A 25,881-nucleotide genomic window follows, 5' to 3' on the forward strand; every position below is an offset into this window, starting at 1 on the left:
AGCAACCAGCAGTAACAAGGCTTTAACAATGCGTTGGGACCGTAGTATTAAGGACACTTCCCATTTATTTCTATATGTTGTATGTATGTATATTTCTGAGGTACTTTCCCAGTGAACAATTAGCCGTTGATTCAACGTTGAAATAACGTAATGACTGCCGTCTAATCAACGTTCTCTTAAGGTTGAAAATGAAAGTTGAAAAGACGTCCAAACACAGACATTGAAAAGACGACTATTAGACGTATTGTGGACGTCCATTGACGTTATTAATTGGTCCCGAAATAAATTACTTGTATAAAACGCGTTTCGGACGTCCACTGACGTTATCGATTGGTCACCACTTAACTAACTTATTAAGATGGATTTTGGACGTCCATTGACGTTTAAAATATGTCCTTGACGGACAGACTACTTTTAGACCTATTTTGAACGTCCAGGGACGTTCCTTGTTTACTGGGTTGTGTACAGTCCGCTGCCGAGTGTCTGTATTCGGGCTGGCCCTCTGTAATGGGATCAGCAGGAGAGAGGCTGGCCAGCCAATCAGAAAGTAGGAGTGCCTCACGGAGCACTTTGATTGGCTGCGACGCCGCTGACCAGACAGAGGGAATAAGGAGGAATAGGGATTAGAGGGCGGGGCTTACACAATAAACTGCTTCATAGCTGAAGTGCAGGACACTGCTCTACTGTCAATGCCTCTCTGACTTCCAGCTACAAGGAACTTGGGACATTCTTTTAAAAACTGGTGACTCACATTTTCAATTGGATCTGGAACAACATGGTTGTGCCAGGGCAGCAGGACCCAGAGGAGAAGATCTTCCTTCCTCCAGAGGATCTGAGGGCCAATGCTCATGTGCCTGACTTCAACTCCTACCTTACACTGTACAAACAGTCCATTGAGGAACCTGAAGGTAGGTCAGCTGAAGAAATACGTGCTGAAATGGCACAGAGTTTGAGCCACTGTGATTATTGTAGTTTTGGCACATATGTTCAAATGACATTTTGTTAAGAAAAATACTGAATATGTAACGGCATAGAAAGGGAAGTCATACACTAAAACATATTTGAACTCCATGTAGCAGACGTTAACTCTGCAAGACTTTCACATAGAAGGGGTGTAAAACATTTGCACATAATTATATGTGTATGTATGTGTTATCTTACGTCCTCCCACAAATCTGTTAATCCACAGAGTTCTGGAGGAACGTGGCTGAGGAGTTCTACTGGCAGGAGCCGCCCTCGGGTCAAATGCTGCAGTACAACTTTGATGTGACCAAGGATGGGGTGTACATCAAGTTCATGGAGGGAGCCAAGACAAACATGTGTTACAATGTACTGGACCGCAACGTGTTGGACCTTAAACTGGGCGAGAAGGTGGCCTACCACTGGTGAGGAAACTGGCTTTCACACTTTCCCCATGTGAAGTAACACTGATTACATCAGAGCTTGAATGAGGAACACACTTGCTTCACAATCTTGTGTAATTCCTGGTTCAATACTCAGTACACCCAGATACTACTGTATGCAAAAATGTATGACCCCCAAGCCCCCAACCAGATTTCCCATCCACTCTTCTCCCAAACTACATTCTAGATTCTAAATGAACATCAGCCAATGCAAATTTTACAGAGAACAAACGTAAATACAATATATATCCAACATTTCTTATGAAATCAAGGGTATTAAGTAATTTGTCCCTCATTGAAATGGAAATTCTGTGACGATTTGATGACCGTCAGCTAAATCAATGCACATCAGCTAAATGGCGCACCATCACTCCATAGAGCATAGCTGCAATGCTCTACAGCCCAGTTCTTGGGGGATTTATATCTCTCTAGTTGACACTTTGAGTAAATTTTATTAATGTCATGCTTTGCTATGGAGATTATGCATATTACAGTATTATGAACGTAATAATCACGTCTGCTTTCACAATAGATGCATCTTAAAGTGACTGAATTCACTATTTACAAGTGTTTATTTATTTGCTCTGTTTACTATACTGTAAACACAATGTATACTTTAATTAAACTTATTGATTTATTAAATGTGCAGAAATGATTTCTCTAGAGCACGTGTACGTATTTTCACACTCCACAAAATGTCATTTATACAGGAGTACCCAAACATTTTCATACAAATCTTAAAGGCTGATGTGGTCTGTTGAATACAAGATGTGCACTAATGTGTTGGCAATGCTGCTGCAGTTAGAAAACATGATTAAGAGGGTCACCTTGAAGGAAATCATTAAATTTACCAGTGCTGAATTAACTGGAATGGGGTTAAGCGGAATCTAACCAACCTTGGAAGTGTATATTTAACTCTGGGATTAATATGAGACTGTTGATATTATGGTGGGGTTATGTCACTTAGGAACTTAAAAGAACGTCTCTTTCTGCAGATCCTGTAGCAAACAGTAAGTTACTACGCGATAACATTAATCAGTGTTTGCCTAACAAACAGCCGAAACCCACTTTTATAGTTGGAGCCAGTGGGCTGATGCTGGAACATTGTATAATCCAAGTAAACATGTCTTCTGGTCTGTTGTAAGCACAACAATGCTGCACAAAGAGATAATTTTGAAAACTACTAAAGTGTTCATTTTATATTTACATTAACTGCTGATATTCCACTGTCTTTTCCTAATTATGGTTAAGCTAACATGTTTTAGGCCTTCTGTCCAGATTCTGAAGGCCACACATTCGTCAATCTTAACACTGAACTACAAGGAGTACCACAGTATATGTGTTTAAACACTGTTATCCCAGTAAACATTTAGCCATTGATTCAACGTTGAAATAACGTAATGACTGCCGTCTAATCAACGTTCTCTTAAGGTTGAAAATGAAAGTTGAAAAGACGTCCAAACACAGACATTGAAAAGACGAGTATTAGACGTATTGTGGACGTCCATTGACGTTATTAATTGGTCCCGAAATAAATCACTTGTATAAAACGCATTTTGGACGTCCACTGACGTTATCGATTGGTCACCACTTAACTAACTTATTAAGATGGATTTTGGACGTCCGTTGACGTTTAAAATATGTCCTTGACGGACAGACTACTTTTAGACCTATTTTGAACGTCCAGGGACGTTCCTTGTTTACTGGGATAGCTTTATTCAAAATAAACCATTAGTCTTGAAGGCTCCATTGTATTTCTACTACACAACATACGTATTATCACAGTATAATAATAGGGTAATGAGTTGTACTAATAGCTACATAATATCTGTAGAATATAAGTTTATAAGTTATTGCAATCAACACTTATTCATATAGAAATTTAATTTGTTTACAGGGAATTTAATTTGTTTGTATTTTTGTATTTTTGTAACAATACAAAAATCAGTGGTTAAAGGTATGTCCTTGAAAATATGGGCATGTACTCAGTCTACAACCTTTCAGTAATCCAGTCTGGACTCTGTGGATGAGGTGATCTTGGCCAACAATCCAGTCCAGTCCTGCCTCTCCTGTTACCGGATGCCAGGCAGCACAGACTGCTAATAACGTTGGGGGCGGGCAAAACAGTGGTTAGACATTAAGGGAAAAGTGCTGCTGTCAAGAAAATGGGCAAAGATTGTTCCAAAAGGCCCTGCTCACACTCTGGCTGCGTGGACAAAGCATGTGCAACTGGAGGGTGTAAATATAGAGGCTTCCAGGAAGAAAGCCATGCTAGGCTTGGCAGCTCAGCTATTGCATGTTATGATGCAACATGCTAACAATCATACCCGCAAGGTCATTCTCTCAGGACACATTGTCATCGGAGAGCTGTTATTGGGACAAACAGGTGCTGTGTGCCGAGGAACACAAGCCAAGAATTCACGTGTATGGGGGGTGTGCCCCAAGATGACACAGCATTTCTGCCACATAACTGTCAAGTACTTACCGTTGTAATAGTAAACAATATCATGAGTCCAGTGACAGTCCAATGTGCAGACCGCTTCCCAAGCCAAAGCAAACAGTGCAGCTTTGAGGAGACTCTTGACCATAATGTCATTTGGGAGTTAGCTTTTGCAATAAACACATAGCACTGTCCGAACACACTGCTGATTTGTTTCCAAATGTAAAACAGACAGGGGTGCCAGAGGACATGCTGTCTTCTCCTGCAAAGAGAAGGGGTTTTATTTAGCAGTGGGAAAAGACACAAGCACAGCACGGCAAATATAGCCATTTTATTAAGTGTCAAGAACAATCAGTAAACGTACAAACCCTCTGAGTTTTTGTGATGCTGATTTATAATTAATGCTTAAATGATTATTATTATATAATAATGGAGACTATTACATCAAAACAGAACAATTCAATTAAACAGAGAGTCTGAAAAATGGGTGGAATCTCCCTTTAAACAAGACAGTTCAGTGATGGTAAATCACACCAAATCTATCAGAACACAATAGCCCAAACCTAGCATGGAACATAGTATAATAAATGTTTGGCAGCATGGTGGTGCAGCAGGTAGTGTCACAGTCGCACAGCTCCAGGGGCCAGGAGGTTGAGGGTTCGATTCCCGCTCCGGGTGACTGTCTGTGAGGAGTGTGGTGTGTTCTCCCTGTGTCTGCGTGGGTTTCCTCCGGGTGACTGTCTGTGAGGAGTGTGGTGTGTTCTCCCTGTGTCTGTGTGGGTTTACTTCGGGTGACTGTCTGTGAGGACTGTGGTGTGTTCTCCCTGTGTCTGCGTGGGTTTCCTCTGGGTGCTCCAGTTTCCTCCCACAGTCCAAAAACACGTTGGTAGGTGGATTGGCGACTCAAAAGTGTCCATGGGTGTGAGTGTGTGTTGCCCTGTGAAGGACTGGCGCCCCCTCCAGGGTGTGTTCCCGACTTGCGCCCAATGATTCCAGGTAGGCTCTGGACCCACCGCGACCCTGAACCGGATAAGGGTTACAGATAATGAATGAATGAATGAATGAATGAATAATAAAGGTTCATTCAGTGCCATTAAATGTAAATCATGTACTTTAAAACTTTGAGTTACTGTGCAACATAAGAGCTTAGGCCTTTATTATTTGTGGTTGAACTAATAAAACTCTGTGCAGGGAGGGTAACTCACCTGGTCATCGCCTGACAATCACCTACAGCCAGCTTTTGAAACAAGTGTGCAGATGTGCCAATGCTCTGAAACAGTTGGGTAAGACTCCTGATCTCTCTCTCTCTCTCTCTCTCTCTCTCTCTCTCGGACTGCTGCTAACACAATTGAGATATAGCTCAGATTGTAATTTTAATTACAGTCTAACTGCATTATTAACATTGGAACATCCCTTTTTCCAGGTGTGAAGAAAGGAGACAGAGTGGCCATTTATTTGCCTATGATCCCAGAGCTGGTTTACTCAATGCTGGCCTGTGCCAGAATAGGAGCTGTGCATTCGATTGTGGTGAGCATGCACTAGATCTCGGCCACATCTGCAATAACACCGGCAAAAACAAAAGCACTAGTCTTGCACTAGTGCAGAAACACAGTTTATCTGTATGGAACATTTAGCTTAGTGTTGCTCACATATATCGAGCTGCATTTACCTACTTACATGTATTTAAGTTTAGTCACTATTAGTCTACCTGCTAACTAGGTCATTAAACATTTTCAAACTACCATTAATGCAACTACAGCATGCTTGGAGGAGAACACTGACTGCTAGTTCTGTTAGCTAATAAATGCACACAGGGTAATAAGGTAAGGGAGAGTCATCCTGGCCACCCAGACAGATCAAGGCCAATTATGCTTACTTAGTGTCCCATCCGGAGATAGCTATGGCATTATTAGGTATTGAACTTGTTATCAGACAATAGGGCATACACTTAGACAGTTGCACAAGACTGCCTTGATACTTTTGGACCTTTACTTTCACTGGATTGTGGTTCAAGTTGTGCCTCCCATCAGTCAGACCACAGTTATACTACACATGCAGTTAACCTCAGGTGAGGAATTCACTACTTTTGGCTTCCAGGGGGTGGCACGGTGGTGCAGCAGGTTAGTGTCGCAGTCACACAGCTCCAGGGACCTGGAGGTTGTGTGTTCAATTCCCGCTCCGTCTGTGACTGTCTGTGAGGAGTGTGGTGTGTTCTCCCTGTGTCTGTGTGGGTTTCCTCCAGGTGACTGTCTGTGAGGAGTGTGGTGTGTTCTCTCTGTGTCTGTGTGGGTTTCCTCCAGGTGACTGTCTGTGAGGAGTGTGGTGTGTTCTCCCTGTGTCTGTGTGGGTTTCCTCCGGGTGACTGTCTGTGAGGAGTGTGGTGTGTTCTCCCTGTGTCTGCGTGGGTTTCCTACGGGTGACTGTCTGTGAGGAGTGTGGTGTGTTCTCTCTGTGTCTGTGTGGGTTTCCTCCAGGTGACTGTCTGTGAGGAGTGTGGTGTGTTCTCCCTGTGTCTGTGTGGGTTTCCTCCGGGTGACTGTCTGTGAGGAGTGTGGTGTGTTCTCTCTGTGTCTGTGTGCGTTTCCTCCGGGTGACTGTCTGTGAGGAGTGTGGTGTGTTCTCCCTGTGTCTGTGTGGGTTTCCTCCGGGTGACTGTCTGTGAGGAGTGTGGTGTGTTCTCTCTGTGTCTGCGTGGGTTTCCTCCGGGTGACTGTCTGCGAGGAGTGTGGTGTGTTCTCCCTGTGTCTGTGTGGGTTTCCTACGGGTGACTGTCTGTGAGGAGTGTGGTGTGTTCTCTCTGTGTCTGTGTGGGTTTCCTCCGGGTGACTGTCTGTGAGGAGTGTGGTGTGTTCTCCCTGTGTCTGCGTGGGTTTCCTCCGGGTGCTCCGGTTTTCTCCCAGAGTCCAAAAGCACACATTGTTGGTGGATTGGCGACTCAAAAAGTGTCGGTAGGTGTGAGTGAATGTGTGTGTTGCCCTGTGAAGGACTGGCGCCCCCTCCAGGGTGTATTCCTGCCTTGCGCCCAACGATTCCATGTAGGCTCTGAACTGGTTAAACGTTTACAGATAATGAATGAATGTGTTGTCAGGTTTCAAATTATGAGCTTGTATTTTGTAATAGCTTGGTTTAATACATACAAAGCAAAAAATACACAGCCTGTATAGTTCAGTATTCAGCTGGGCATTAGAGATATGGCAGAAATTAGGCCTTTATCTGCTCCTGCCAGGACTATTTTTGCCGTTGATGCCTTCCCTCCGGTCAACTAAAGGTTACTGCTGGAGTTAAAAATACCACAGAGGTAGTTTCAAGGTGAATTGGAGATTATCGCTCTAAGTCTTCCTGAATGTGAGAGTCTTCATTCCTCCCTGATCACTGTTCTTCTCTTTGTAACTAAAAAAATAAATCATAAGTTTTTTGGTTTGCACCTTAAACATTTACAACTCTTAACTTGAGTCTAAGCTGTAACCCTTGAAAACTGTGTGACGTACCGGAGCATTCCAGGTCACGTAGTTGGCGGAAGAGATGGACTCGCCTGCCAATATCCTTCTGGTCCTTTTATAGAGCAACTGTGCTTAGTCACTTTATGCAAGTTCATAATTTTGAGAGGAGGATGTGTTCAGCAGCGACGCTGAGATGCAATTAGAAACACTGAGCAAGAGAAGTGGTAAAAAATGGTGACATATATTGATTTGTAATTTGTGAAGCAGAGCAGAGCAGTATCCACTGTAAGCAAGGCTTGTATGGAGGTGGATAAGAGCTCTGCTGGTCCTTGCCTTACACCAAGCCCAAATATTGCCAGTTCCCTTGCTTCCTTTCTGTATTGAAGCCATTTTGAGTGCTCAATAAGGGTTGTTTGTTTGCACTATGGCTGTGTCTCAGGTACCAACGTTCAAGGCAATTACATTTTTCTAGTGACAGGTCTAGTAGTAGTGTCGCAGTCACACAGCTCCAGGGACCTGGAGGTTGTGGGTTCGATTCCTGCTCCGGGTGACTGTCTGTGAGGAGTGTGGTGTGTTCTCCCTGTGTCTGTGTGGGTTTCCTCCGGGTGACTGTCTGTGAGAAGTGTGGTGTGTTCTCCCTGTGTCTGCGTGGGTTTCCTCCGGGTGACTGTCTGTGAGGAGTGTGGTGTGTTCTCCCTGTGTCTGCGTGGGTTTTCTCCGGGTGACTGTCTGTGAGGAGTGTGGTGTGTTCTCTCTGTGTCTGCGTGGGTTTCCTCCAGGTGACTGTCTGTGAGGAGTGTGGTGTGTTCTCTCTGTGTCTGCGTGGGTTTCCTCCAGGTGACTGTCTGTGAGGAGTGTGGTGTGTTCTCTCTGTGTCTGCGTGGGTTTCCTCCGGGTGACTGTCTGTGAGGAGTGTGGTGTGTTCTTTCTGTGTCTGCGTGGGTTTCCTCCGGGTGCTCCGGTTTCCTCCCACAGTCCAAAAACACACGTTGATAGGTGGATTGGCGACTCAAAATTGTTCGTAAGTGTGTGAGTGAATGTGTGAGTGTGTGTTGCCCTGTGAAGGGCTGGCGCCCCCTCCAGGGTGAGTTCCCCCCTTGCGCCCAATGATTCCAGGTAGGCTCTGGACCCACCACGACCCTGAATTGGATAAGGGTTACAGATAATGAAAGGTCTAAGCTAGTTATTTTCTACCAGAGTGGTCAGTCATGTTTAGTTTTTAGTACTTTTATGAGAACTGTGGAGCTAATATGAGACCACACAAGCAACTTTTTTTTCTGAGATTACTTAAGACTTTAAGTTGGTATGAGGCAGTATTTCAGTTTGGATGATTGGTTAGCTGCATTAGCCTCATAGCCCCAGTCACAACCCTAAAGAAGCAAACATCAGACACTGAACATGTCTTGGCTGACTGACTGTGAGAGGGATTGATCCACAATTGATCTCTGACTTAATAACCTTAATAACCAGTGCTGTCATTTTCTGTGCATTGCAAATTTCTGAGACCCCACTTTTGCAGTCATGCTCCAGGCCTTAGCAACAGTGCTCCTAGTGAACAAATTAATTGTATGACATGTGTGTTAATAAGATAAAAAGAGAGTATACTATGTGCAGGAGAAAACAGCATGAATGTTTTAACAATTGGTTTAGTATCAATGCTGTTTCACTTTGTTTGATCCTCTTTCAAATCTTGTTTGTTCTCACAGTTTGCAGGTTTCTCTTCAGAGTCGTTGGCCGAGAGGATCATGGATGCTCAGTGTAATGTCCTGGTGACAGCAGGTAACACTAACACACACACACACACACACACACACACACACACACACACACACACACACACACACACTAGTGTGGGCAACAGGGAACGAGGACACGAGGATGGAAACCAACCCACTTCCCTGACATTTAGGCCACAGCTGCCCCACAACAGTGCAAAGGTTTTTAGAATTTTTTAGCCTTGATGTTTTCTAAGAATACATTCATATGCACTCATTTTAGACGGCGTTTACAGAGGTGAGAAACTCATCAATCTGAAGCAGATTTCTAATGAGGCACTGGAGTACTGCCGGGAAAAGTAAGTCTCCTTTAAGGAGTGTAAATCTCCCACCTCACCACAGTTTATTTAATCATTAAATCTCAACCTGATTAAATGTAATGTAAATTTAATTATATCTGATATAATACAAATAACGTGTTCTCCCTGTGTCCGCGTGGGTTTCCTCCGGGTGACTGTCTGTGAGGAGTGTGGTGTGTTCTCCCTGTGTCTGCGTGGGTTTCCTCAGGGTGACTGTCTGTGAGGAGTGTGGTGTGTTCTCCCTGTGTCTGCGTGGGTTTCCTCCGGGTGACTGTCTGTGAGGAGTGTGGTGTGTTCTCCCTGTGTCTGCGTGGGTTTCCTCCGGGTGACTGTCTGTGAGGAGTGTGGTGTGTTCTCCCTGTGTCTGCGTGGGTTTCCTCCGGGTGACTGTCTGTGAGGAGTGTGGTGTGTTCTCCCTGTGTCTGCTTGGGTTTCCTCCGGGTGACTGTCTGTGAAGAGTGTGGTGTGTTCTCCCTGTGTCTGCGTGGGTTTCCTCCGGGTGACTGTCTGTGAGGAGTGTGGTGTGTTCTCCCTGTGTCTGCGTGGGTTTCCTCCGGGTGACTGTCTGTGAGGAGTGTGGTGTGTTCTCTCTGTGTTTGCGTGGGTTTCCTCCGGGTGACTGTCTGTGAGGAGTGTGGTGTGTTCTCCCTGTGTCTGCTTGGGTTTCCTCCGGGTGACTGTCTGTGAAGAGTGTGGTGTGTTCTCCCTGTGTCTGCGTGGGTTTCCTCCGGGTGACTGTCTGTGAGGAGTGTGGTGTGTTCTCTCTGTGTCTGCGTGGGTTTCCTCCGGGTGACTGTCTGTGAGGAGTGTGGTGTGTTCTCCCTGTGTCTGCGTGGGTTTCCTTCGGGTGACTGTCTGTGAGGAGTGTGGTGTGTTCTCCCTGTGTCTGCTTGGGTTTCCTTCGGGTGACTGTCTGTGAGGAGTGTGGTGTGTTCTCCCTGTGTCTGCTTGGGTTTCCTCCGGGTGACTGTCTGTGAAGAGTGTGGTGTGTTCTCCCTGTGTCTGCGTGTGTTTCCTCCTGGTGACTATCTGTGAGGAGTGTGGTGTGTTCTCTCTGTGTCTGCGTGGGTTTCCTCCGGGTGACTGTCTGTGAGGAGTGTGGTGTGTTCTCTCTGTGTCTGCGTGGGTTTCCTCCGGGTGACTGTCTGTGAAGAGTGTGGTGTGTTCTCCCTGTGTCTGCGTGGGTTTCCTCCGGGTGACTGTCTGTGAGGAGTGTGGTGTGTTCTCTCTGTGTCTGCGTGGGTTTCCTCCGGGTGACTGTCTGTGAGGAGTGTGGTGTGTTCTCCCTGTGTCTGCATGGGTTTCCTTCGGGTGACTGTCTGTGAGGAGTGTGGTGTGTTCTCCCTGTGTCTGCTTGGGTTTCCTCCGGGTGACTGTCTGTGAAGAGTGTGGTGTGTTCTCCCTGTGTCTGCTTGGGTTTCCTCCGGGTGACTGTCTGTGAAGAGTGTGGTGTGTTCTCCCTGTGTCTGCGTGTGTTTCCTCCTGGTGACTGTCTGTGAGGAGTGTGGTGTGTTCTCTCTGTGTCTGCGTGGGTTTCCTCCGGGTGACTGTCTGTGAGGAGTGTGGTGTGTTCTCTCTGTGTCTGCGTGGGTTTCCTCCGGGTGACTGTCTGTGAGGAGTGTGGTGTGTTCTCCCTGTGTCTGCGTGTGTTTCCTCCGGGTGCTCCGGTTTCCTCCCACCGTCCAAAAAACACACGTTGGTAGGTGGATTGATTCCAGGTAGGCTCCGGACTCATTGCGACCCTGAACTGGATAAGGGTTAAAGACAATGAATGAATATTACAAATAGTTTACTATTATTTTAAAAAACACAGAAAATGTACAAGTGAGATTGAATTATCTCAAAAACAATCTGTGAGAATTTGATATTATTCAACCACAAAGAAAAAAAGAATGCATCACAAATGCCATTCCAACTCATCCCGAAGATATTGGATGGTGCTTAAATGCTTCACCTGCACGTATATTTTCCAACTTTTTCAAATGCTGGCTAGAGAGGTATAAAGCCAATCAGCTAAAATGACAGAGGTCCATCCAGTACCACTGAGAAGAATTCGAGTCTGTACCTGAATTCACTTCAATTCACTTTTTAAAGCAAGGTAGCGACATACTCCCCTGACTTGCCGGTTAAGCAGTTGTCTACAAACTTTTGTACAAAGAGTGCAGTCTGAAAGAATCTCTAGATTGCCCTTTGTTTGTGTATTAGCCCTACACTGTGGTAGTGGCCGGCCTTATCAACAGCTTTATCAGACTCATTCAGCCATTTAGCTTCCCAGATGCAGGCACCTGGGTTGCCTAGCAACAGCACAGCTTGGAAACTGTCACCATGGTGATGCGTGAAGTGGAACATACGTGTGTGGAAAATGGCAAACAAGAAAAGCATGTGCTGTTAGGAGAGGCGTTGGCTTTCCTCCTTTTGCCCGATGCGTCCATATCATTAAGTGTCAACACTGAGAGAGATAAGAGCTTTCGCTTTTCAGTTACGCGCAATAAAAAAGCCTACAGTTGTTAGTTAATTTATTGTTGCTGACCTGATTAAATTGACCTGAAAGAAGGCAGTCATGATAATTTGCATATACCACTATGCAGTGATATAATACACTGTGGTTGTCCAATGTTTGCATGATTTAGATGCAGAGAGGGTGAGTGGGTTGATGTAAAATCATTAATAGTAGGAAAATGGACCAGTGGGTGCCATTGGAACCAGGGGTCACAATGTCTATAATGCTAATATAGCTATTTTACTTTCTAATAGTTTAATATGCATGTCAAATATACATCACAAATCTATTTTATATAGCCACAGCAATCAGGAAACAGCTGATAGTAAATGCTCTCTCTCTCTCTCTCCTCTCTCTCTCTCTCTCTCTCTCTCTCTCTCTCTCTCTCTCTCTCTCTCTCTCTCCTCTCCTCTCTCTCTCTCTCTCTCTCTCTCTCTCTCTCCTCTCTCTCTCTCTCTTTCCTCTCTCTCTCTCTCTCTCTCTCTCTCTCTCTCTCTCTCTCTCTCTCTCTCTCTCTCTTCTCTCTCTCTCTGCCTCTCTCTCTCTCTCTCTCTCTCTCTCAGAGGCTCATTAACAGTCCAGAAATGTCTGGTAGTGAAGCACTATGCTTTCAGGATAAATGGGAATGATACTTGCAATAAGTTACAGGTTGGTCTAAGATTATCTCCTCTTTTTTGTTTGTAAAATGTCACAAGAGCAAAATCTAATATCTAACATAATATAAAAATACCAAAGCTTAAGTAATAATTTTAAATTAAAAATTCTAGTTGTAAAAACCATAAATCAAATCAAATAAAACCGCAATACTAACCTGTGTACGTTTACGTGTTACAGACGCCTTGGAATGCCGACTGTGACGTGTGGTGGGATGAAGTTGTGGAAAGTGCATCAGACGAGTGTATTCCTGAATGGCTGGATGCTGAAGACCCGCTCTTCATTCTCTACACTAGTGGCTCCACTGGCAAACCCAAGGCAAGATAACACACCGTTAACCTTTGACCAGAGACCACAAGACACTTAAATCTTGAATTTACTTGACCGTTAACCACTCCCTCACTCATGTTTAGCAGCCTGATACTTCTCCAAAAGGTGGCGCCATTAATCAAATAATAATGAGAATGGTAATTTACAATGCCATATCCTAATTGGGAAGGACACTGGAGCAGTAGGTTGTGCCGCTGCGTTCAAGTCTCACCTTGGATCACAGTCTATGAGGAGTTCCTATGTTTCTACTCCCACAATCCCCAAAACACTTGCTGAAAGCTTAATTGGCTGTGCTAAATTGCCCACAGACATGAGTGTGTGAGAGGCTGGGTGAGCATGTAATGCCCTGCAGTGGATTGGCGCTCTGTCCATGGTGTTTTTTTTTCAAGCCTAGTACTGTAGCTCTCTACCGAATATTGGCTGCCATTGCACCATCCAGGTGGCTGCTCTACATCGATGGCGACTAATGTTCCAAAGAGCGTAAAGTGCTTTGTTAATGTAGACCGCCATCTACAGAACCCGAAACATGTATGACTTGTATCTCCCGAAGCATTTTGGCTGGTTTTGTTGTTGCTGATTTCTGTCTTGTCCTCTTTGTGCTCAAAGGGAGTGTTGCACACCGTTGCAGGCTACTTACTCTACACATCCCTCACATTCAAATATGTCTTTGATCATCACCATGACGATGTGTACTGGTGCACTGCAGACATCGGCTGGATCACAGGCCACTCCTACATCACGTACGGCCCTTTAGCCAACGGGGCCACCAGTGTCCTTGTGAGTACATTTTGCTTGGTTTAATTCTCTGTGTGGTTTTGCACTGCAAATAAACACGATTCATTCATTCAGGCAGTAGGATGCACTATATTCCCCAAATGTAGGGTCATGTGGTGAGACCAGGGCCAGCGCCAGGGCAAATACAGTGGTGGGGCGTCATATATTTGAAGGGGGCAGTGATTTGAGTGAAACGTACTACTGCTTAAAGTTAACTGCACCGTCTGATTGGTCCTACAAGACGGTGCTAAACTACAGTCAGAAATACAGAATACAGTCTGATCACACGACAAACAAAACTGACACCAGGCACACAACCAAATGCATGTTACTGGAGCGATTTAGAAGATAAACATCACACAATAACAATCGTTTTTGAACTGTGTTGCTGTAAATGTAAATGCTGTCCGGTCTTTTGTGTTTAAGCAGCAGTTTTCAGACGTCCATGATTTCGAATGTTTAACTCTGGTCTAGCGTCTGTAAGGTTTCATTTCGTGGTGCTGCAGGTTAGTGTCGCAGTCACACAGCTCCAGGGACCTGGAGGTTGTAGGTTCGAGTCCCGCTCCGGGTGACTGTCTGTGAGGAGTGTGGTGTGTTCTACCTGTGTCCGTGTGGGTTTCCTCCGGGTGACTGTCTGTGAGGAGTGTGGTGTGTTCTCCCTGTGTCTGCGTGGGTTTCCTCCGGGTGACTGTCTGTGAGGAGTGTGGTGTGTTCTCCCTGTGTCTGCGTGGGTTTCCTCCGGGTGACTGTCTGTGAGGAGTGTGCTGTGTTCTCCCTGTGTCTGCGTGGGTTTCCTCCGGGTGACTGTCTGTGAGGAGTGTGGTGTGTTCTCCCTGTGTCTGCGTGGGTTTCCTCTGGGTGCTCCGGTTTCCTCCCATGGTCCAAAAACACACGTTGGTAGGTGGATTGGCGACTCAAAAGTGTTCGTAGGTGTGAGTGTGTGAATGTGGGTGTTGCCCTGTGAAGGACTGGCGCCCCCTCCAGGGTGTATTCCCGCTTTGCCCACAATGATTCCAGGTAGGCTCTGGACCCATCGTGACCCTGAACTGGATAAGGGTTACAGATAATGAATGAATGAATGAATGAATGAATGAATGAATGAATGAATGAATATTAAGGGGCAGGACATTGCTCTTGAGGGGGCTATATTAGATATTAGGTGCATTAAGTCTTATTCATTTTGAACCAGAGCTATGAAATCTAATTAAAATTAACTAATATCACAGCAATTATTGTTGTGCTAACGGTTAGCAATCACAATACAAATAGACAAAAGTAGAGAAGATTGCTGCTAATTCTGTTTCTATCTTTGTGATGTAGCTCTGTTCATTGTTATTGATATCATTATGTCATACTTTCTCACAAACAACATGAGCAAGTCTATTTGAGTTTTCAGAGATGGCCAGTGATTTGAGGCAAGTTTGTAATGATTTAGCCATAAAGTTATCTGAATTCTAAATGGTGAAGTAAGCTTCTTAAAACAAACGAAAGTTCAGATGCCAAACAGGTCTTAGCTTTTTATTATTCTATTCTGTGTCTATTCAACTCTTCTTTCAATAACTGAATTAATACCTATGCTTTGTGTTTGTGCATGTGGCAGTTTGAAGGCATTCCAGTCTACCCTCATGTGGGCAGGTTTTGGGAGATCATAGAGAAGTACAGAGTGTCTAAGTTCTACACAGCACCTACCGCTATCAGACTGCTCATGAAGTATGGCAGAGAGCCTTTGCAAAAGTGAGTTAGAGCGGAACACTTTTACACTTCTGTCCACACTGCCATTTGTCTCATGTTGCCACCCGTGCTGAAGCGTTACAATACTGTAAGCATTACATATTTCAAATCCAAAAGGCAGCCCCTACCATTTAGGGTTACAGAGGCTTTGAACTGCAGGTAAAGTATTGCTTTTAAATGTTTTATACATGCATTGGAGACCCAGGTTTTTCACATTTAGACTGGTAACAATGTGGATTGTCCTTTCTGTCCGTGGCCTTGAGAACATGACATCCGTTATATACAATAATCAGCCATAACATCCCATCCACTTGCTTAGAATGGGGTAGGTCCCCTTGGAACACCAAATCAGCGGTGGCTGGTCAAGGTATGGACTTTACAAGACTCCTGAAGGTGTCATGTTTTATCAGCCACCAAGACTTTAGCAGCAGACCCTTAAAGTCCTGTAAGTTCGAGGTGGGGTCTCCATGGATCTGCTTTGTGTGTTTGCAGCCCATCTTACAGATCCTCATTTGAACTGAGAACTCCAAATAAAAAACATGAACTGAACGGATTACTGTTGCTATGAAGGGTTTTACTAGGTCTGCAGCAATGTTTATGTAGGTGGTGTTTGTCAAAGTATAACCCTGACAGTGGTTCACTGGTTGTCCTTCCTTAGAATATTTTTGGTAAGCATTATCCACTGCATGCTCGGAAAACCCCACCAGACCTGCCATTGTGGAGAAGCACTTGTCTGTCAACCCGGTCTCACACCTATTTGTGATATAGTCACATATATAGGAGACTACAATTCCTGACATTATTATGCGACAATATCATGATCATTAGTGAATGGGTAATTACCATAGAAACACTATGAGACAGTAACACGAAATCTCTTCCTCATTACAGGCGTCATTACTCATAACATAGAAAAAGGCATAATGCGAATTATATAACATAGGTTCTTATTCCAACAAAGGCATAAAGTATTTTATTATAATATTTCCCCTAAGCAAAGTTTATTATTGGGGTCCTACTTTAGCTTTAACTCTAACGAGAACATTTCTTTCACTTAACGTTATTTTGACTCATTTTCAAAAGGTTAATACTGAAAAGGAGCCATTATTTGCATCGATATTTTAGCAAGTAATGAATTCCCAGTAAACAAGGAACGTCCCTGGACGTTCAAAATAAGTCTAAAAGTAGTCTGTCCGTCAAGGAAATATTTTAAACGTCAATGGACGTCCAAAATCCATCTTAATAAGTTAGTTAACTTGTGACCAATCGATAACGTCAGTGGACGTCCAAAACGCGTTTTATACAAGTAATTTATTCGGGACCAATTAATAACGTCAATGGACGTCCAAAATACGTCTAATAATCGTCTTTTCAATGTTTGTGTTTAGACGTCTTTTCAACTTTCATTTTCAACCTTAAGAGAACGTTGATTAGACGGCAGTCATTACGTTATTTCAACGTTGAATCAACGGCTAATTGTTTACTGGGTTAGTAACGTTATATTTTCCCTAAATAAAAATAAGACAGTGGTATTAACGGATGGTAATGACGTCATAATGAGGAGTTTTCGTGTTACTGTCGCATAACACGGCGCATGGATATGACGGCTTCTATGGTAATTACCCATTCATTTATGATTGTGATATTGTCGCATAAAATGTCGTAAATATGCGACTATGTCACCAATTACAGTCCCCTGATTATGTGACTATATCACGAATAGGTGTGAGACCGGGTTGTGTCTGTCCTTCCCAAACTGGTCATTGTCAAAGTGGCTCAGATCCTTTTCCATGTCCATTTTTGCTTCCAACAATACTGTATTTTTTATGTTCCAAATAAGAAGTCCAGAGAAAAGAGAACGTCTGGTCACCCGAACTTACAATACACATAAAATGTGCAGAGGAAAATGTATCATCTGTGGCCACTAAATTCATGACACAGATGCAGTAGACAGTGGAGTCAAGGGCTTTCAGGGAGGAGGCATTTTCAAGAAACCAATTTGCATTTGACTTTGAAGAAAAATAAATGACCTCCACATGCAGAGCTGCCATTCCATTGAATCCGTTGAATCTATGCCCTTGAAACAGGAGGCAGTTCAGTGTAGTGGAAATGAACAGGAATGTTTCAAGATTGCGCTTTAGATTTAATCAGTGATTGCATACAAGTCAGGCAGTTTGAAAGAACCTTTCCATTCAGGTGTTTTATTGCAAGGCCCCAGAAACAGCACAAATCGATGATCTTATACAGAGTCTGCGTGAACAGGTCCCTCTGTTAGCTAATGTGTTAAGGGCTTTCACAGTCCTGTCTCTGCTGTAGGTCTAATTCACTGAACTGAATGGTATGAAAGGGTTCATGGGGTTCATTCACAAGCTCCACTCCAGCTCCAACAAAGGAATTGTCGCCGTCACTGCCACCTACTGGAGATAAAAAGTAACACAAGTGGAGAACGAAATATTGAGGGATGTTTACACGTTATTTTTTCAATGGATTTGTATCGTTCTTTTTGATCGTAAAATGTCTCCTGGTTCCTATGTGTCTCAGGTTTGACCTGTCCAGTTTGCGTGTGCTGGGCACTGTGGGAGAGCCCATAAACCCAGAGGCCTGGCTGTGGTACCATGATGCTGTGGGGCATGGGAGGTGCCCTGTTGTTGATACCTTCTGGCAGACTGAGACGGTAACACACTCACTCAGCACATTATAGAGCTAAGGGTAAGGGCATTAAGGGTATTATAGGGAGTTGGTCTCCCCTCTACTGCGCCAACAGCTTCCACCTTCCCGAGAAGGCTTTATACTAGATATAAGAACGTTTTTCGTGAGGATTTGATGACGTTAATTCACAGTAAGTGTAGAGAGGTCACCCTAATCATCTCAAAGGTATTGATACAGAAAACCAATTTCACTGCTTCACAGTCCAAAGCTGGGGGGGCTGAACATATGTGTGAATAACGGGTGCCCCTTAAAGTAGCTGGGTTTACTGGATACACAAGGTGCCTGTCTATACAGCTTTGGCATATGTATGGCTAATAGAATGTCCTGTGATTTGTCTATAGGGTGGTCATGTCCTGACACCTCTGCCCGCTGCCACAGCCCTAAAGCCTGGCTCTGCAGTAAGTCTGTTGAAACATTGATTTGATCCACAATAACAAAGTTCTCTTAATGGAATCTGTAAAAGTAATGTCTTATGTATTTTTCTGTAGACTTTGCCCTTTTTTGGGGTGCTGCCGTGTATCTTGAATGAGCACGGAGAGGAGTTAGAGGGAGAGGCGGAAGGATATCTGGTGAGAGGAATAGAGCTTATACTACCTTTCTAATAAAAAAAAGCTTAGCTTTAACATTTAATGCTGGTGAAAATTAGCTTTTAACACTTATCTGAGACCAGTTTTGCTACAGCACTTATAATAAAACCTTGACCTTGAATCACTGTAAAACAGCAGCCTGTTGTTAAAATGGGACAGGGGTGAATAATGTGATTTAATTTTTATTCTAATAATTTTTTTTAAAACAAACATTTCTAACACTTTATGATATCGAAAGAGATATTGAAACTCCTCACAGACAGTCACCCAGAGGAAACCCACGCAGACACAGGGAGAACACACCACACTCCTCACAGAGAGTCACCCGGAGGAAACCCACGCAGACACAGCGAGAACACACCACACTCCTCACAGACAGTCACCCGGAGGAAACCCACGCAGACACAGGGAGAACACACCACACTCTTCACAGACAGTCACCCGGAGGAAACCCACGCAGACACTGGGAGAACACACCACACTCCTCACAGACAGTCACCCGGAGGAAACCCACGCAGACACTGGGAGAACACACCACACTCCTCACAGACAGTCACCCGGAGGAAACCCACGCAGACACAGGGAGAACACACCACACTCTTCACAGACAGTCACCCGGAGGAAACCCACGCAGACACTGGGAGAACACACCACACTCCTCACAGACAGTCACCCAGAGGAAACCCACGCAGACACAGGGAGAACACACCACACTCTTCACAGGCAGTCACCTGGAGGAAACCCACGCAGACACTGGGAGAACACACCACACTCCTCACAGACAGTCACCCGGAGGAAACCCACGCGGACACAGGGAGAACACACCACACTCCTCACAGACAGTCACCCGGAGGAAACCCACACAGACACAGGGAGAACACACCACACTCCTCACAGACAGTCACTCGGAGGAAACCCACGCAGACACAGGGAGAACACACCACACTCCTCACAGACAGTCACCCGGAGCGGGACTAGAACCCACAACCTCCAGGTCCCTGGAGCTGTGTGACTGCGACACCTACCTGCTGCGCCACCGTGCCTCCCATTGGAATGTATCTCCTTAAGAAAAATATTTTAAACTTTCAAACGAAACACCAAAGTTTTGCCAGCCCAATTCCCATAAACAGGGGGAAAAATGGGGGAGTGAAGGAACAGCCCTTTTTCTTCACTCAACATCCAGGGGGCGGTGTGCAGTTGAGCGAGGCATTAACCCCCAATTTCTTCCCTGGTATTGGGATGGCTGCTCACTGCTCTGTGTGTGTCTGTGCTCACTGCCTTCAGTGCCATACTGTGTGTGTGTACCGCTGTACTCCAAAAACACACGGGTAGAGATGGACGAGCTATTGGAAGTTGCCTACTAGTTTGAGTGTGTTTGCCCCACCCTCTGGAGGTGCGTGTGGTAGGGTGCTCGTAGTGCTGGTCCCAATCAGAAATGAAAGGGAGTGTTGAGTATCCAGCGCAAAAAGTGTGCCCAGTTGAACATGCGCAATGTAAACATCTGTGGTGACCACTATAAGGAGAAACTGAAAAACAAAGAAGAGATAGAAGAACATGGTGTAAATGTTGTATTTATTTACAGACAATTACCAACATTGCAAATATTACAAATACAATTTTAAAAACTTCACCTTCAGGTTTAAGAAGGATATTTATTTCCAGGTTTTCCGGAAGCCCTGGCCAGGGATCATGCGAGGAGTTTATGGAAACCAGGAACGGTTCGAGAACACTTACTTTAAAAAGTTCCCAGGGTTTTATGTGACAGGGGATGGTAAGTTTTGAAGCTTTTACCAACACCACAGCATTTCATTCATTCATTCATAATCTGTAACCCTTATCCAGTTCAGGGTTGCGGTGGGTCCAGAGCCTACCTGGAATCATTGGGCGCAAGGCGGGAATACACCCTGGAGGGGGCACCAGTCCTTAACAGGGCAACACACACATTCACTCACACACTCACACCTACGGACACTTTTGAGTCGCCAATCCACCTACCAGCGTGTGTTTTTGGACTGTGGGAGGAAACCGGAGCACCCGGAGGAAACCCACGCAGACACAGGGAGAACACACCACACTCCTCACAGACAGTCACCCGGAGGAAACCCACACAGACACAGGGAGAACACACCACACTCCTCACAGACAGTCACCCGGAGGAAACCCACGCGGACACAGGGAGAACACACCACACTCCTCACAGACAGTCACCCGGAGGAAACCCACGCAGACACAGGGAGAACACACCAACTCCTCACAGAGGGTCACCCGGAGTGGGAATCGAACCCACAACCTCCAGGTCGCTGGAGCTGTGTGACACTACCTGCTGCGCCGCCGTGCCGCCCTACCACAGCATTTATACTTTACAAATCAGTGTTATTTATCAATGCAGAAAACGTGAATAGAGTTTTTGTTAAAACCAGCTGAATTCCACTAATGTTTCAACACATTTGTCTACATCATTAGGAGTGGTTCAATGCTCTGTTCTAGAAAACCATACATGGGCAGAAATGTCCACAGAGTTGGTGACAGGAAACAGACGAAGATTTTATTGCCTCTAAAAGCCGCCTCGCAGAGTGATCTAACGTTAAAACAGTCATGAGTCTAGTTATGATGCCTGACACAATGGGTGTTTCTCAATAACAACAACTCAATTTGGAATGGACCTGTGATCTACGGGAGAATGTTCTTGATAAGAGCAAATTCCTGAGGCCACAGGGAAAGATGGGACTTTCAGTTGGTTCTCGGTGGCGAGACACGAAACGATGCATCCACGTTATTTGTGCCGTGTCGAGAACAACATCCGGGAACTTTAACTTGTTTACGTGTTTGTGTTTTTGAATACTGAAATATAACTGAGGCAGGGGAAGAAGTTAAGAACACACAAGAACTCACACTGAGAAACAGTCCATGTTTTATTAAGAATTTCGGCCTTCCATTTTTAATATGAGGCAAACTAGTCCCGGAAAAAAGAGGAATTCAGGAAACATGATGGATCTGGACAGGAAATAAAATGGTGGGATTTTAGTGGTAAACATTGCAAGTTGTGGTTCCACTGTAAAGAATTAATGTGTTTCTACAGTTAACAATTTCACATCAGCTTTGTTACATTATGCACTGATTTAGAAGGAATCCCATGAATTTTCACTGTAATGCACTTTAATTACCACTCAGTTCCTTGTGTATATTCCCAGGGTAACGTACTGTGTGTAGTGTGATTCAGAGTGATCTTATGGTGTTGGTCAGTGTTTGTGTCTCTTTTATACAGTGCTCTTTTTGTGCTGATGTGTGAATTCTTCCCTCTGTTCTGCTCAGGATGCAGGAGGGATAAGGATGGCTACTACTGGATTACAGGAAGGATAGACGACATGCTCAATGTCTCTGGTAAGATCAGGTCATTTTCACATCGCTGCTTCCCCCTAGTGGCAACACCTGTAACTCAGGCGTAACACTTCCTGTTCATATGAACACAACAGTAGCTCTGTATATGTATATTGTGTGAAATTATCAAAAAAATTGTACCGTTAGAAATGCTACAAATTGATCATGAATCAAATCTCTTTCCATTGACTTGTATTTAATTTAGAGAATGTTATTGCCTTCTCTTATATATCTCACTCATAAATATTCATTCATTCATTAGCTGTAAGCGCTTATCCAGTTCAGGGTCATGGTGGGTCCAGAGGCTACCTGGAATCATTGGGCGCAAGGCGGGAATACACCCTGTAGGGGGCGCCAGTCCTTTACAGGGCAACACAGACACTCACACTTTATGAGTCACCAATCCACCTACCAATGTGTGTTTTTGGACTGTGGGAGGAAACCATAGCACCCGGAGGAAATCCACGCAGACACAGGGAGAACACACCAACTCCTCACAGACAGTCACCCGGTGGAAACCCACGCAGACACAGGGAGAACACACCACACTCCTCACAGACAGTCACCCAGAGGAAATCCACGCAGACACAGGGAGAACACACCAACTCCTCACAGACAGTCACCCGGTGGAAACCCACGCAGACACAGGGAGAACACACCACACTCCTCACAGACAGTCACCCGGAGGAAACCCACACAGACACAGGGAGAACACACCACACTCCTCACAGACAGTCACCCGGAGCAGGAATCGAACCCGCAACCTCCTGGCCCCTGGAGCTGTGTGACTGCGACACTAACCTGCTGCGCCACCGTGCCGCCCATAAATATTGCTGCAGTACAGTAAATGACTAATTCAAAAATGTATTAATCAATTAAAACAACTGACTCCAAACAAACCTCAGGTCACTTGTTGAGCACAGCAGAGGTGGAAGCAGCGCTATCTGAACACTCAGCAGTTGCAGAGGCAGCAGTGGTCAGTCGTCCCCACACAGTAAAGGGGGAGTGTCTCTATTGCTTCGTCACTCTTAAGGACTGCAGAGAACTCAACCACACACTCATGGAGGAGCTGAAGAGGAAAGGTCAGAGGTCAACCAGAGCTTGTGCTTGTATGGTTTAAAACTGTGTTCTTTACATTCATGTGTGTTATTCTGTTTTTCAGTGAGAGAGAAGATTGGCCCCATAGCCACACCAGACTTCATTCAGAATGCCCCGGCTCTGCCCAAAACACGCTCAGGTCTGACCTTCAGCTTTCTCTTAAAAGGCCAGACACATGATACTCTGAGTTCTCCTAATACATCGTCATTATGACATGCAACAAATAGGACTCTAATAGACTTTATGGGAAACACCCACCTTGTACTTCCACTCACTGGCCACTTTATGAGAACTGATATAGAATAGCTTTGAAATGTGCCATGGAAATTCTCCAGAGGGCATGTGTACAAGCTAAGTGGCTTTCTATTCTTCAATTGGAACACAGCCCATATTCCTAAACACTCTCCTCCTGCAGGTAAAATCATGAGGCGTGTCCTTCGGCAGATCGCCCGGAACGAGAAGGACCTGGGCGACCTGTCCACTCTGGCTGATCCCAAGGTCGTGGAGGTGCTACTGAGCCAAAGATGTGAAGCAGCCGCATGAGAGCTCCGCCTTGTCACCTCCCAGCCATCTGGCCCTGAAACAGCTTTAACGTCTTCAGGCCCACAGTGACTCTCTGACCCTGATGATCCCTGACCAAAGCTAGAGAGGACATTCTCTTTTACTTTAGGTCACTTGAGCGTTACTGTGATGACAAATTGATCATGAACGATGCAGTGCAATCACAGCTTAAAATATGTATCATATTTGTAGCATCCTGATTGGACTGTGGACACGTTTAGGTTCAGAGACTCTTTCTAATTAGATGCCAGTAATGTATTTAGTTAAAACCAGATTTGGATTTGTTTCCATGGCTACACTAGGCTTCAGAGCAGATTCAGTAAGATTTTAATTCCGAATCAGTGCATTCAAAAAGCCAAATGTGAACATAGTCTGTGTCTGTAGTAACACAGTGTTTAGTGAATGCACCTGATTCAGTTCTTGAACATACCAAGGAAAGTGCATTTGCCAGTATTTTAACAAACGCTAAAGGTTTAAAATAATCTGGCCCTTAGCTCCAAGTGGCATTCAGAGCCTATTTGATTTTAGGCTGTTGTTCTTGCATATCATTGATGTTTGATTGTTTTAAATAGAGCTCTAAGAATAAAGCTTGTTCTATAGATGATTTATAAGCAGAGCCTTGAATCTGATTTGTTTGGAGAAAAAAAAAACAACCTGTAACTGAAAATTACCCCCTGAAGTCTAGCTCTTCAGTCAAGGTCAGGACTCTGTTGTCTTCTGTTGTAATCAGATCTTTGTTTTTAAAGCCCCTCCCTTAAGCAGCATCACCTACCTATAATCAGCCGGCCACGTCTCAAACACAAAGTATCAACCCTAACACCTTGCCGCCCGCGCTGTCTCATCAGTCAGTGCCTTAGGAGGCAGCCGTTTGGCAGTGAATCTCTGGTGATTTTTGGTTCTGGAAGCATGAGGAGCATCCTACCCACTCAGAGACTACTGAATATAGTCGGCACTAAGGAAAAGCCCAAAATATATACACATTAAACAACAAGGATAGAATTACACTCTCTCCGATATAAGGTTCGCTACAGCTCTGCAGTGACAGCCCAAATGCATTTTGGGCTTTAGATGATTTAGATCAGCTCACAAGAAGATGAAAGAGAGATTCCTAAAGGAAGAATCCAGTTGTTTTGAGTCTAATCTCTTTCTGCAGCATCTGGGACATTTTCCTGAACCAAGGAATACAAGAACAGAAAAGCTGTCCATTCAAATCTCACTTCTCAAACTGCCCAAAGACTTACAGATTTATACATCAACAGTTTTAGATTATTATTTAGATACATTTCTTCTATTTTAAACCTGTTTGTGTAGGTTCAGTCTCAAACAGATGCCATGAGACTCATCTTCTTGATATTGCCTTGTGCAAAACTGCATGGAATTACATAAACGTAATCTTCGGGTTTATTCAGTGATGCAAGAATACAAACTGTCATGTTATAACATGAACATATTGGTGCAGAGTTGCGTATTGTTGCATAACGTGACCTCTGATCCACTTCTGTGTGATCATATTATCTGCATGTTGTCATGGGGCTATGACTGTATTCAGTTTGTGTTTAAAAAAGAACGGTATTATGTTGGATTTGTTGTCATATGTCAATTAATTATACAGTCCAAGAAGGAGTGTGATTATCAAAGCTACACGATGACAATAAAAAAGAAAACTCAGTGTCTGTCTGAGATGTCCTAATGCTATCAGCCGAGACAGCATTCTGAGGGAGGTAGGTGCAGAATCATGTCTGAATCCATTCTTTAAATGCAGCCTGCTGAGGTTCGCTCCATTTTGCTGATTTTTGAAGGCAGTGGAGGTGTATCCTTTGCTGCTTATCAGTACTGTGCTAACACAGTAGACACACAGTTGTTGTATAAATGTGGCTGAACAAGCTAAGTTTAAGTCACAAATTTAAATTTGATTTATATTTTTATAATATTTTTGACTGGAAATGGGCAGAAAAATCACAGAATGTTCCTTTTGTTTTCTCCAAACAATCATTGTTAGCATTCTGACTAGCGAATGTTAGCATAATGCAATCCTAGAAATCTTATGACATTGTTCTTCCTTTGAAACGTCTCTGAAATGTGGTTCTGTAGGAGGTTCTGTACTTCCAAATCAAAACACTGCCTTCTTAGAAATTCACTCAGGAGACAGCAAGACATAAGGGTTGCTACCGTCTGTTTCAGACACGGCCAGTTGGGGGCGTA

The 25,881-nt window shown here is 44.4% G+C and overlaps 1 protein-coding gene across 1 annotated transcript; it reads left to right on the top strand.

The window, feature by feature from the left end:
* Positions 1-703: 703 nt before the first annotated feature.
* Positions 704-25,392, top strand: LOC136675572 (acetyl-coenzyme A synthetase, cytoplasmic-like). Its single transcript, XM_066652192.1, has 18 exons — positions 704-908; positions 1,190-1,385; positions 5,035-5,126; positions 5,267-5,370; positions 8,990-9,062; positions 9,282-9,357; positions 12,421-12,505; positions 12,692-12,829; positions 13,448-13,618; positions 15,216-15,349; positions 17,888-18,020; positions 18,397-18,453; positions 18,544-18,624; positions 20,305-20,413; positions 21,955-22,023; positions 22,926-23,102; positions 23,183-23,257; positions 23,534-25,392. The coding sequence occupies exons 1-18, from the start codon at positions 776-778 to the stop codon at positions 23,659-23,661; spliced, it is 2,031 nt and encodes a 676-aa protein (XP_066508289.1). The 5' UTR covers positions 704-775; the 3' UTR covers positions 23,662-25,392.
* Positions 25,393-25,881: the final 489 nt, after the last annotated feature.

The sequence above is a fragment of the Hoplias malabaricus genome, chromosome X1 (assembly GCF_029633855.1).
Source record: "Hoplias malabaricus isolate fHopMal1 chromosome X1, fHopMal1.hap1, whole genome shotgun sequence".
Classification (NCBI taxonomy): domain Eukaryota; kingdom Metazoa; phylum Chordata; class Actinopteri; order Characiformes; family Erythrinidae; genus Hoplias; species Hoplias malabaricus.